At 46.7% G+C, this 11138-nt stretch overlaps 1 protein-coding gene across 1 annotated transcript in view; it reads right to left on the reverse strand.

Moving 5' to 3' along the window:
* The window catches only part of CIR1 (corepressor interacting with RBPJ, CIR1), an 80285-nt gene extending 69412 nt beyond the window's left edge, over window positions 1-10873 (reverse strand). The window contains exons 1-3 of the mRNA XM_068245514.1: window positions 10653-10873; window positions 4789-4883; window positions 904-977 (exon numbers count right to left, since the gene is read on the reverse strand). Of these exons, the coding sequence (XP_068101615.1) occupies window positions 904-977; window positions 4789-4883; window positions 10653-10724 (241 nt within the window). The 5' untranslated portion in view covers window positions 10725-10873. The remainder of the gene's footprint in view (window positions 1-903; window positions 978-4788; window positions 4884-10652) is intronic.
* Window positions 10874-11138: the final 265 nt, after the last annotated feature.

An 11138-nucleotide genomic window follows, 5' to 3' on the forward strand; every position in this document is an offset into this window, starting at 1 on the left:
CCTACATATGCTACTGGCAACTAAACTGGCTACCTAACTATACTGGCTACCTACCTATGCAAATGGCAACTATACTGCCTAACTACCTATGCGACTGGCAACTATACTGCCTACCTTCCTATACTGGGGCAACTATACCTGGCTGCCTACCTATGCTGGCTACCTATACTGGAGGCACATACCTGGCTGGCTTACCTATAGACTTACCTATAGACTTATACTTGAATTGGAAAAATCCACCTTGTGAGGGTCAAAGTTTGGGGGTCAACTTATACACGGGGTCAACTTGTATTCGAGTATATACGGTAGTCTGGAGTTTTTGCCCTCCTCCCTGCTCTCCACATCACCATATGCTTCACTGAGAAAGATCCCTTCCATGGTAGTCAGCTGTTACCGAGATGAGAGCAATTACAGCTTACTGCTGCGTGTCACCATGCCCACATTAGAGAGAATCCTTCCACCTTGAGATGAATGTGTCATTTGGCAGTGAAACTGTAATGCTGCAAAGGGAGCAATACATTTACTGCTTTGTGTGACACCAATGAGGGTGGCCACACACACGGTGTCCAAATTTACGGCAATGCGATAAAAAAGATTGGTTCTACAGAAAAATTTAAACCATGTAGAGACTCAAGCTATTTTTTCTTTTTTTTTTTTTAAACGGGGAAAAAAAAAAAAATGTACCCTGCGTGTGTGTGCGCGTGGTACATTGGTCAGATTTTTCAAATCTTACAATCAATCAGAAAAATTGATTGTAATTCTTGAATTGAAAAGAAATGTCGGTGCTACTGTTTATCTGCCGTTTATTGTACTCATTAAATAAAGATTTTCTTGGGGAAAAAAAATGTGAACATTCTACTGCACTTTCCCTCTAAGTGTGTTATAAAATATTCAGCAAATTACCTTTTTCAGCTCCTGGTGGTGCTTCATACATGAAATTCAGCCCATTCTTTACCCGTTCATCACCCAAAAGTAATCTGATGAAAAAGAAAACAAAGAAGTCATAAAAATTAGTTTAGGAAAAAAACAACAGTTCTGAATGCAATCGGACTCTAATGAAGTTCTTTTTGTAGCCTCTGACGAAGAGGTAGAGTCCGCAAAATGACTGTCAGCTTAAAGCCTGTTTAACCCTTTGAACCCTGTATGTTTTGTTACTAGTGATTAAAGTGCTGAATTTGTCGACTGGTGCCCTGCTTTTGCTTCTTGTGGGAACGGTATTGTGCTGGAGCTGCAGTGAGCACATCACTACCCGGTAGTATTCCTTGCCAGGGCATCTGTTGCTAACCCAGGATCTTCACTTCAGACTCTGAAGAAGTGGAGGTCTGTAAAAAAAACATGAAAACATGCCAATGCCACTCCTTCTCAGGAACTTGTTGTGACAGCCTGGAGAGGTCTCTCTGTCAGATACTGTATGGCCACTGCTTCCTCTCCTTCCTGTCAATGCTTCTTCACCTGAGAGGTACATGCTTACCAGAAAGAGCGGGAACCCTCCCACCCCCCAGCATTAGAAGCAATAACCAGAAAGATTTTGCAGAACCATATCTGACAGAGCAAACATTAGCCCGAGTGCTCTGGACTGTGGTCACAAGACTCCCAAAAAAGGAATGCCATCAGATCCATAAAGAGAGAGCTGCTACAGGTGACTATAAACACTTCTTTCCTGGAGTTTTATTGATACCTGGAACTCTCAGCATTGAGGGATGAGGTGTTCCCTCATCACATGCACACACTGGATCATCCTCCACACCCCTATCCTATGATCCTTGCTAGAGGTGGTCAGTAAGATGCCAATTCTGAGCTCAGTGCAACCTGCATCCAGCTTGGTAGAGGTCCAATCAATCAAAATTGGCAAGGAGTACACTTGTTTGGCCAAACTCCAAAATGCAGATGACTTTCATGCAAGTCAGAATTATCTCTTTGACCATCTTGGCTCTTTCCTATGCCAATGTGATGCCATAAATAGAGCAGCAGGAGAGGAACTCAGCCATGAATTCTTCTTGAAACTAGGCAAATGCAATAAGCCTCTTTACAGTAAACCTGTAAGGATAAAAAACAACCCTACAGGGTACTCACATCGGGAGGGGGATTCCCAGGCATTCAGAGGCATTCCAATCATCCCTTGCAGGCTCCTTCAACTGCTGGGACCCACAGAAAAATTAATAACACCAGCAGTCGGCACTGCAAACAGGCACAGTAGCAGCTTTCCCTTCACACTAGAAGGGAAATAGCCGAGCGCTGGATCCCCTCTGCTGAGAAGGACGGAAGAAAGCCTCTTTCGGATTCAGAGGCTTCTCTCTCCCGAGAGAAGTACCCCCTGGGGCATTTTTTCCCATCAGGTACACTTTAATTTACTATGGTGGTAAGAAAGATGCAGCAAACTGTGGCAACCTGTTTACTAAGGTTACAGCAATTCCTTGCTTCCCTCTGGATACTACACATCACAAAGTGCTCCGATGTATTGAAAACTGCTGCTACCTTTTCATTTTTCATTTTACACAGTAACCTAACAGCTCAGGGTGACCCAAAACCACTAGGAAAGTATAGGGGACTAAAAGAGATTGAAAAGCCTTCCTACTAAAAAAGCAATGCTTGGTGTGGTTTGCCTTCTTAAAACAGAAGGAATTTACAATAATTCAGCTTTAAGTGAACATCTGTGGTTACCCATAATGCACCGCTACTACATATGCGTATTCATTTTAGTGATGCACCTGCTATCCTGTGGCCTCTATATGGCACAATATTGCCAGAAGAAGCAAGAAATTATCGCAAAATGTGGAGTCCTAGAAGTGCTTTAATACATTTTTTTTCTGATATAATTACTTTTCTTTTGACTTTTGGGGCTTCCTCCATCCCCCTTCAGTCTAATGGCTCCCTTGCCATCCCCCTGGGGCACCTCGATCCTCCACTATCCAGCCCAGTAATTCTTGTAGCCAGCGTGTATAGCGCATGCGTGGCCTGGTTGTTTTCACCCCCCACTGCACTACCGCCACCGGGAGTGTAATGGGAGCAGCATGGACTGTGCATGTGTTGACTCAAGCATTTCCCAAACCAGCGAGCAGAGGATTGAGGCAGAGCAGGAGGACAGCAATGGAGCCAAAAGCCGGAAGAGGGCTGGAGAAAGCCTCAGGTGCATACAACTTATTTTTTCTTCTCAGGTACACTTTAAGACTAGAGCCGTCCTTTCCCTTTTAAAGAACAAGTGACACCCATGCTAAACCTAGAAATAAAAAAACACATATAAGTACTACTTCTACTTACATAACAGATGTATTGTGCTATTCACGTAACGATTCCTGTGAATTTTATAAAGGAAAAGCAGAGAATCCTACTCTAGGCAGTGGCCATCTTGCCAAGCTAATGCTGACATCATATCCTCCCTGACTCTTGTTTCCCCCCTCCCTTCTCTTGCTCATTGTGTATTCATTAGCTGCCCTCCTCCCAGTCTTTTTATTTACACATCCAATCACTGAGTCACCTCAGCCTTGCTTGTAAACACAAGTGATCAGCTAGGGAGGGAAATAAAAGGAAGAGGAGGAATATATTATAGATAAAAAGAACTCCCAGCATTCAAAAGAACTCCCAGCATTCAAATTTTTGGCACTGTTTGGCACTAGTGCCAGTGCTCCTAAAGTATGTGATAACTCCAAACCATAACAGCAGAAAAAGTTTTGAATGCAGGATTAGCATCTTTATCACTTAATACACTCAGACCAGTTGCTGTTAAAATTTGATTTTTATGGTGACAATACCACTTTAAAAAGATACCTTAGTCCTAAATCAATGCTCTAATTGACGCCCTACGTGTGTGGGGGGAGGTGTGCATAGGCTTACCGCACCTCATGTGGCTCAGCATCTGCCTCCCGTTGTAAGAATCCTAGTCAGCGGCCTCTGACCCAGACATACTGTGCTGCGCATGCACAATATGTCCTCTTGGGCGCCTTATGATCATGCTCGCCAGGGACCCAGAGTGCTGTATTGCGCACACTTCTGTGACAGTCAGACAGTTAGCTAATGTTTCAAGAGGGGCAGGTCCCTTCTTTGGGGCAAAACAAGTCTGTCAAACAACCTGTGACAAGCAGTAATGAGACCACTGCAGCAACTGCTCTGTGCTCTGTTGGGTGGATGCAGCACTCTTAGATACAAGTATTTCTGGGAGCGCTGATGCAGTTTTAAAGGCAAAGAAAGGTCTAATAATTACAATACAGTAAAATCCTAATATCCAGCAAAGGCAGGGAGTGCCTGATTGCTTGAGAAGTCAAGCAACTAGCGCTAAAATAACACTAACCTCCCCCTTGCAGAGATTTGCACAGCAGAAACGACTTACAGAACCTCCAGGTGGCGTCTTCTACACTTCCTGCAGCTCTCAGCAGCTTTCCTATGTCCTCTGTGTTTAGCTCCTGAAGCGTGCATGTGACCAGATGCGGGTCAGGTGACACGCCGGGTATCGCGTACGCATGCAGGAAAGCCAATGGGAGCTGCAGGAAGAGTAGAAGATGGTGATTGGAGGTTCGGTAAGTTGCTTCTGCTGTGCAAAGCTCCGCAAACCACAAAAGTTCCATTTAAATGGGACTACAGTATTTGTGAAAGCAACCTTACTTTACATGTCTTCACACATATTTTAATTAGTGAATACAGTTAGAATAAAGACAAATTAAAGTGAGGAAAGAAACACATGCCCACCCTCCCAGATTCTCACATCTACAACTACTGCAAGGTACAGCACTGCTTGTAGATTTACATGGTACAGATACCACATCCTTTTGGAGTATGGAATCAGGAAAGACTCACCGATTGTTGTATGACTCTTGTTCTTTCACATATTGCTGCATTAAATCCTCTTGCTTTTTCTTGTCATAGGATATTTTCTGTTCTGCCATCCATACCTGAGAAAGAAAAAAAGCATTAGATTTAAAGAAAATAATTGCCACATTTACGGTGTCTCCACACCAGGAAGCTGAGGGTGTCCATATGTTTAAAAACTCTTTTGCGGGTTGATTGAGTTTATTAAATAGGAGGAGAAACGCGGCCAAAACATGGGCGCCCAAGTAAACTTTCCGGGCTGAAATCGGTTTGAAGGATTGATTGGAAACGCTGGCAAAATCTCAGTCACAAGTGCTCAATCAGGAGCGCAGCTGTAACAGTGTTCCATATGGCAACAACTAACTGACCCTCCAAGCGTATAAGTGTCCACCCTCTGTGCAATGTTAAAGGCTCCAGTGTCCGGCGTCACTGCGAGAGCCTGTTCCACATGCGACACTGGCCATGCAGAATGTCACTACATGCGCATGGGCACGGGTGAGGGGACACATATAAACTTGGGGGGCAGCAGGATGGTTTGGTGTGCCGTGTGGGCAGTCAATAGACCCCTCACTAATCAGATAGGGATCTGATGGTCGATCTGGTGGCCATCGGGCAATGCATGGGCACCTTGAGGTTCTTAAAGCAAATAGGGTGAGAATTGAATAAATGTAGACATAGACATTCAAGACTGCTACACAATGAAGTTTTAAAAACCTAATGCGACTTCTGCAGCCATCACCTGCAGCCCCGATCTTCTCCTGCAGCAACTCCTCTACTGCAGTGAGATACTCCTTCAAATCATTTACTGCAGGCATGTCATCTCTTGCTGTGATTGACTCCTTCATTTCATCTCCTGCAGTGTTTTTTCATCAACAGCAGTGATCGTCTACTTTAATTCATCTCCTACAGTGTAAGTCTCCTTTGTCCACTATCATCAATTACAGCTCCTCCAGCCTCCTTCAAACATTATGGCTTGCAGCTCCTGCCATCCTGAACCATCTTCTCTTGCAGTTCCATTCATCTGCTTGCAACTCCTACCATCCACTGCATACATTGTAGCTAAACTGATATCGGCAATGGGCAAATGTGGGGGGATTGGAGGGATTCAGGATCTGGGGTAGTGTTAGAGGAGAGGAGAAGGCTAGCATTGGGAGTGGAGAGGAGGGAGGTTAGTGTTAAGGGAGAAGAGGGGGTGGCCAGCTAGTGTTAGTTAGGAGTGGAGGGGGGAGCAGTGTTAGGGGAGGAGAAGAAGGCTAGTGTTAGAGGTGGTGGTGGGGGAGTTGGTGTTGGGAGAGGGGAAAACTAGCATTGGGATTGGAGGGGGGGGGGGGGGGGTTAGTGTTAGGAGCGGCGAAGGCTAGCTTAAAGGACTTACGAGGCAGAGTAAAAAAAAAAAGTTAAGTGCCTGCATCAATTTTGAATGCACGGAGGACGCCATCCGCGCCCTCCGTACAGTTCCGCCGGGTCCCCGCTGTTCAATCACCCCCCGCGGACCGCTCCCGACCACAAAGCCCGAGTCGGGCTCTCCTGCTTCATGTAAAACGGCCGCTGGAGCTGGCCGCGGCTGCGCAGTCCACATAGACGCGAGTTTGGCTGCGCAGCTCTAGGGCCTCCCCCCCCCCCCCCCCAATCCACGCTACAGGCTGTCTCCTATGCACGGAGGATGGCGTCCTCCGTGCATTCAAATTTGATGCAGGTACAGGGAGGGTAGTGTTAGGAGAGGAGAGGGGAGGGTAAGGCTAGTGTTAGGAGTGGAGAGAGGAGAGGTGAGTATTAAAAGAGGAAAAGGTTAGTGTTAGGAGTGGCGAAGGCTAGCTTAAGAAATAGATCAGTGTTCCTCCCAGAAATTTTTTTCCAGCCGGGTGGCATGAAAAAGTAGCCGGGTGGGGCGAGATGAGTGAATGCAGTGCCGCTGCTTCTGTGAGCAACTCTGCTTACCGCATAGGAGGAGGTGAGCCAATAACAGCCAGGTGCTCACCAAAACTAGCCGGGTGGAGCACCCGGCTAAAAGAGCCTGGGGAGTACACTGTAGATGGGGGAAGTTAGTGTATGGGGAGGAGAGTGGAAGGCTAATGTTAGGAGTGGAGATGTGAAGGTTTGTGTTAGGAGAGGGGAAGGATAGTGTTCGGGCAAGAGAGGGGAAGGATAGGGTTAGGGCAAGAGGAGGGAAGGCTAGTGTTAGGAGTGGAGAGGGGGGAAGTTAGTATTAGGGGAGGAGAGGGAAAGGCTAATGTTAAACGTTGGAAGGGGGGGATGTTAGTGTTAGGGTAGGAGAGGGGAAGGCTAGTGTTATGAATGGAGAGGGGATTTTAGTGTTAGGGAAAAAGAAAGGAAGGCTAGTGTTAGGAGTTGAGGGGGGGGGGGGGGGTGTTAGTGTTAGGGGAGGAAAGGGGAAGGCTAGTGAAAGAAGTGGTGAAGGTTGAGATTCGTGTTAGGAGAGGGAAAGGCTAGCTGAAGGAGTAGATAAGGGGGAAGTTAGTGTTAGGGGAGGAGAGGGGAAGGCTAATGTTCGGAGTGGAGAGGATGAAGGTTGGTATTAGGAGAGGGGAAGGATAGTGCTAGGAGTGGTGAGGGGGAGGTTAGTGTTAGGAGAGGAGAAAGGAAGGCTAAGGTTAGAAGTGGAGAGGATGAAGGTTGGTATTAGGAGAGGGGAAGGCTAGTGTTAGGAGTGGTGAGGGGGAGGTTAGTGTTAGGAGAGGAGAAAGGAAGGCTAAGGTTAGGAGTGGAATGGGGGGGGGGGGGGGGGTAGTGTTAGGGAAGGAGAGGGGAAGGCTAGTGTTAGGAGTGGAGAGGAGCAAGGTTAGCGTTAGGAATAGGGAAGGGGGAGGTTGGTGTTAGGAGAGGGGAAGGCTACTGTTAGGAGTGGAAAGGGGGAGGTTAGTGTTAGGAGAAGGGAAGCCTAGTGTTAGGAATGGAGAGGAGGTAGGTTAGTGTTAGGAGAGGGGGAGGGTAGTGTTAGGAGAGGAAGGAAGAAATGGAGAGGGTGGAGGTTACTGTTAGGAGAGGGGAAGGCTACTGTTAGGAGTGGAGGGGGGGGGGGGGGTAAGTTAGTGTTAGGGGAGGAGAGGGGAGGGTTAGGAGTGGAGAGAGTTTAGTGTAAGGTGTGAAGAAGGAGTAAGTTAGTGATAGAATCTATCTGTCCTAGTAGGGTTATGGTGGAATTTCTGCCTTTGCTTACCTTCACTCTCTATACCTGTGGTCCTCAAACTAAGGCCCCGCGGGCCAAATGGGGCCCCCCTGAGGCTTTTTTACCGCCCCCCCCCCCCCCCCATGCACAAAATGTATTACTTGTAGATGCGGTCAGCTACATCTTTAAATATTGGTGGAACGCATATAACATAGCAGTGCTGGAATCACACATCCACATGGAAGCCAGAAAGCAGTAATTCACTGGTTTCCAATCAAATTCCACATCATTAAGGTGACACTGCGGTCCAACTGGACCGCAGGTTGTATGCAGGGTATGCTTCACTGTCTGGCCTGCAAAGACTTCAACATCATTTTATGTATACTCCGGCCCCCCAGCAGTCTTAAGTATATTGACCCAGCCCTTGACCTAAAACGTTTGGGGACCCCTGCTCTATACCATGTACACTTAAAGGGGAACTGAAGTAAGAGGTATACGGAGGCTGCCATATTTATTTCCTTTTAATCAATACCAGTTGCCTGGCAGCCCTGCTGATCCTCTGCCTCTAATACTATTAGCCATAGCCCCTGAACAAGCATGCAGCAGATCAGGTGTTTAAGACTTTAAAGTCAGATCTGACAAGACTAGCTGCATGCTTGTTTCTGGTGTTATACAGATACTACTGCAGAGAAATAGACCAGCAGGGCTGCCAGGCAACTGGTATTGATTAAAAGGAAATAAATATGGCAGCCTCTGTATACCTCTTACTTCAGTTCCCCTTTAAAGGGACCCTGAGCAGAAGCCATGGGTATGCATATAAGCATACCCACGGCTATTTAGTAAAGAGGGGACTCACCGGCCCCTTCAGTAAGCGCTCCTGCTCCCCGGGTGGCCGCTATAAAATACATTAAGGCTACTTTCACACCAAAACGTTGCGTTTTAGGGGATGTTAAGGTCGCATAATGTGCCCCTAACGCAACGCGTGGTGGTGTTGAAGTTGGACGTCAGATTGAGCCGCGTTATGCAGCTCTCAAAGCAGCAACTCCAGGATAGTGATGGGAAGTCCGGATCTTATTAAGGATTCGGATCCTTCGAATCGGATCATTGAAAAGATCCGGATCTTTGAACTGAATCATTTGAATAATTTTACTAGGGAAGCAAACTGGGGGTGAAATGACTAGCAGGACAGGACTTTCCCTGCACTGTATATACTGTATGTTCCTGTTTCTTCCAGACAGACATCCACTGTGAACCGAATCTTTCATTGTGATGATCCGGATGATATCCGGATCAAATGAACGATTCGTTCATGATCCTGACAATACTACGAGTTCCACCACGAGTGCCACAGTGCAGTGAATATTAATTAGCCATGTGGCTAGTCACTGAGCATGTGCAAACAATCTAACGCAGCTCTATAGGGGTATAATGTACAGCATGCTGCACTTTCATTTAACGTGCAGGGTTATACCCTAACGCAACGTGTGCACTGTGAACAGCACATCGATTTTACAGTGCTGCGAGTTAGGCTGCGTTACTGGCTGCTGTAACGTGGGACTTTAACGTCCCACTGTGAAACCAGCCTAAAACAAGCGACTCTGAACTAAAGTCGCGCTGTGCTCTGGAACAGGAAACCTGTGGGTCCTCTCTGCGCAGGTTTCCTGGCTAATTCCCCCTGCCTCTGCTGCACATCATTATCCGGTTCACAAGCGGGCTCCTCCTCCCCTAAAGCACCAAAGAGATATTAGTCAGGTATCACTGACTTCAGCTTGCTGAAATATAACAGCTACACCGAAAGTGACATTACAGCCTTGCTGAGAACACAACATACTCTTGTTCTTTGTATTTTGTATTTTATTATAATAAGAGTATAGTGCACCAAAATAGTCTGTGCCAATGTACATGTAAAGGTGGCCATACTTCTGTTGGTTTTGCGTCCGATCAAGCATCCAATTCGATTATTTTCAAATTGGATAAAAAAAAAATAAACCACCGCAACAAGCATGCCCAATTGACAATTCAACCAATTTCAAGCCTAAATTGTATCGATCAGACACGTTGGGCAATCTCAAGCCGACGCAATCGATCGGGTGCACGGCAGTAACAACGAGCTATATTGCGAGGGGACCCCCAGCCGATGTGCCCCCAAATGTTCCCTCTCCTCTTGATGCCTGTGCATGTAAATACTTTTCCTGTCCACTGCCCCCAAGTCTCCGCCATACTTCCACGTTGAGATGTGAATACACACGCTCCGTACATGCTATTACACCAGCAGCCATGTAGGGTGTGAATACAGAAGTACAACAGACATTTGAGGGCAGCGGACAGGTGAAGTATTAACATGCACGGCACTGGTGGGCATGTAACATTTTGTTGGACAGCAGCCAGGGACAGCGACGTGGTGTCACGAGGCAGATTCCTGAAAGATCTCCTGCTAAAGTAAATTGGGTATTGACCTGTGGTGTATGGGCAGCCAACAGATCGCTCTCTGATCAGATTCTATCAGAGCTAGATCTGTCTTGTGGTCTAATCTGCCATTGCATTACAGATGTGTGGGCACCTTAAATATTTTACACAACAAATTAAGCAAGCCTTGCTTGCAGAGATAAAATAAATATAATAATAGTACCATATTAACAATGGAGATCACACCTCACCTTAATATTAATGTTGGATTTGGAGGCAGGATGGAAATAATAATAGTACCATATATAACACTCCTCACCTTCTTGATGTTGGATTTGGAGGCAGGATGGAAATCCTTTTTACACATGAAGTTCGCAAATGACTTCCCCATAGTGGCGGCTGCAGCTCCCCGCAGGAGAAGTCAGATCACACACAGACACCCGACCAGGAGCAGAAGATACCCCCTCTCCCCTGACTCTCCACTGCTGCAGCTTCCCGGAAGTGGCTCTCAGAGCACCACAACACAACGTCATTGCTGCAATCAGAATAAGACGCTTCCCTCACATAGAGCTTCCTGTCTCCAGTTCAGGGGGCGGTAACACCATTCACTTTAACTGAATCTGAGATACGGAAAGATGGCCGCCAGCGGGTTACTCTAGGAAAGAGAAGGAGCCGTGCGCTGAGTAACACTCGTCCTCTATTGCTTAGTAGCTGTGGCAGAATGTGTGCGAGTGTACAACGTCACTACGGGGGGCTGACAGCTTTTCAGACAACATAACATGTATGTCTGTCCCGACTGACAGTG

The sequence above is a fragment of the Hyperolius riggenbachi genome, chromosome 7, assembly GCF_040937935.1.
Source record: "Hyperolius riggenbachi isolate aHypRig1 chromosome 7, aHypRig1.pri, whole genome shotgun sequence".
Classification (NCBI taxonomy): domain Eukaryota; kingdom Metazoa; phylum Chordata; class Amphibia; order Anura; family Hyperoliidae; genus Hyperolius; species Hyperolius riggenbachi.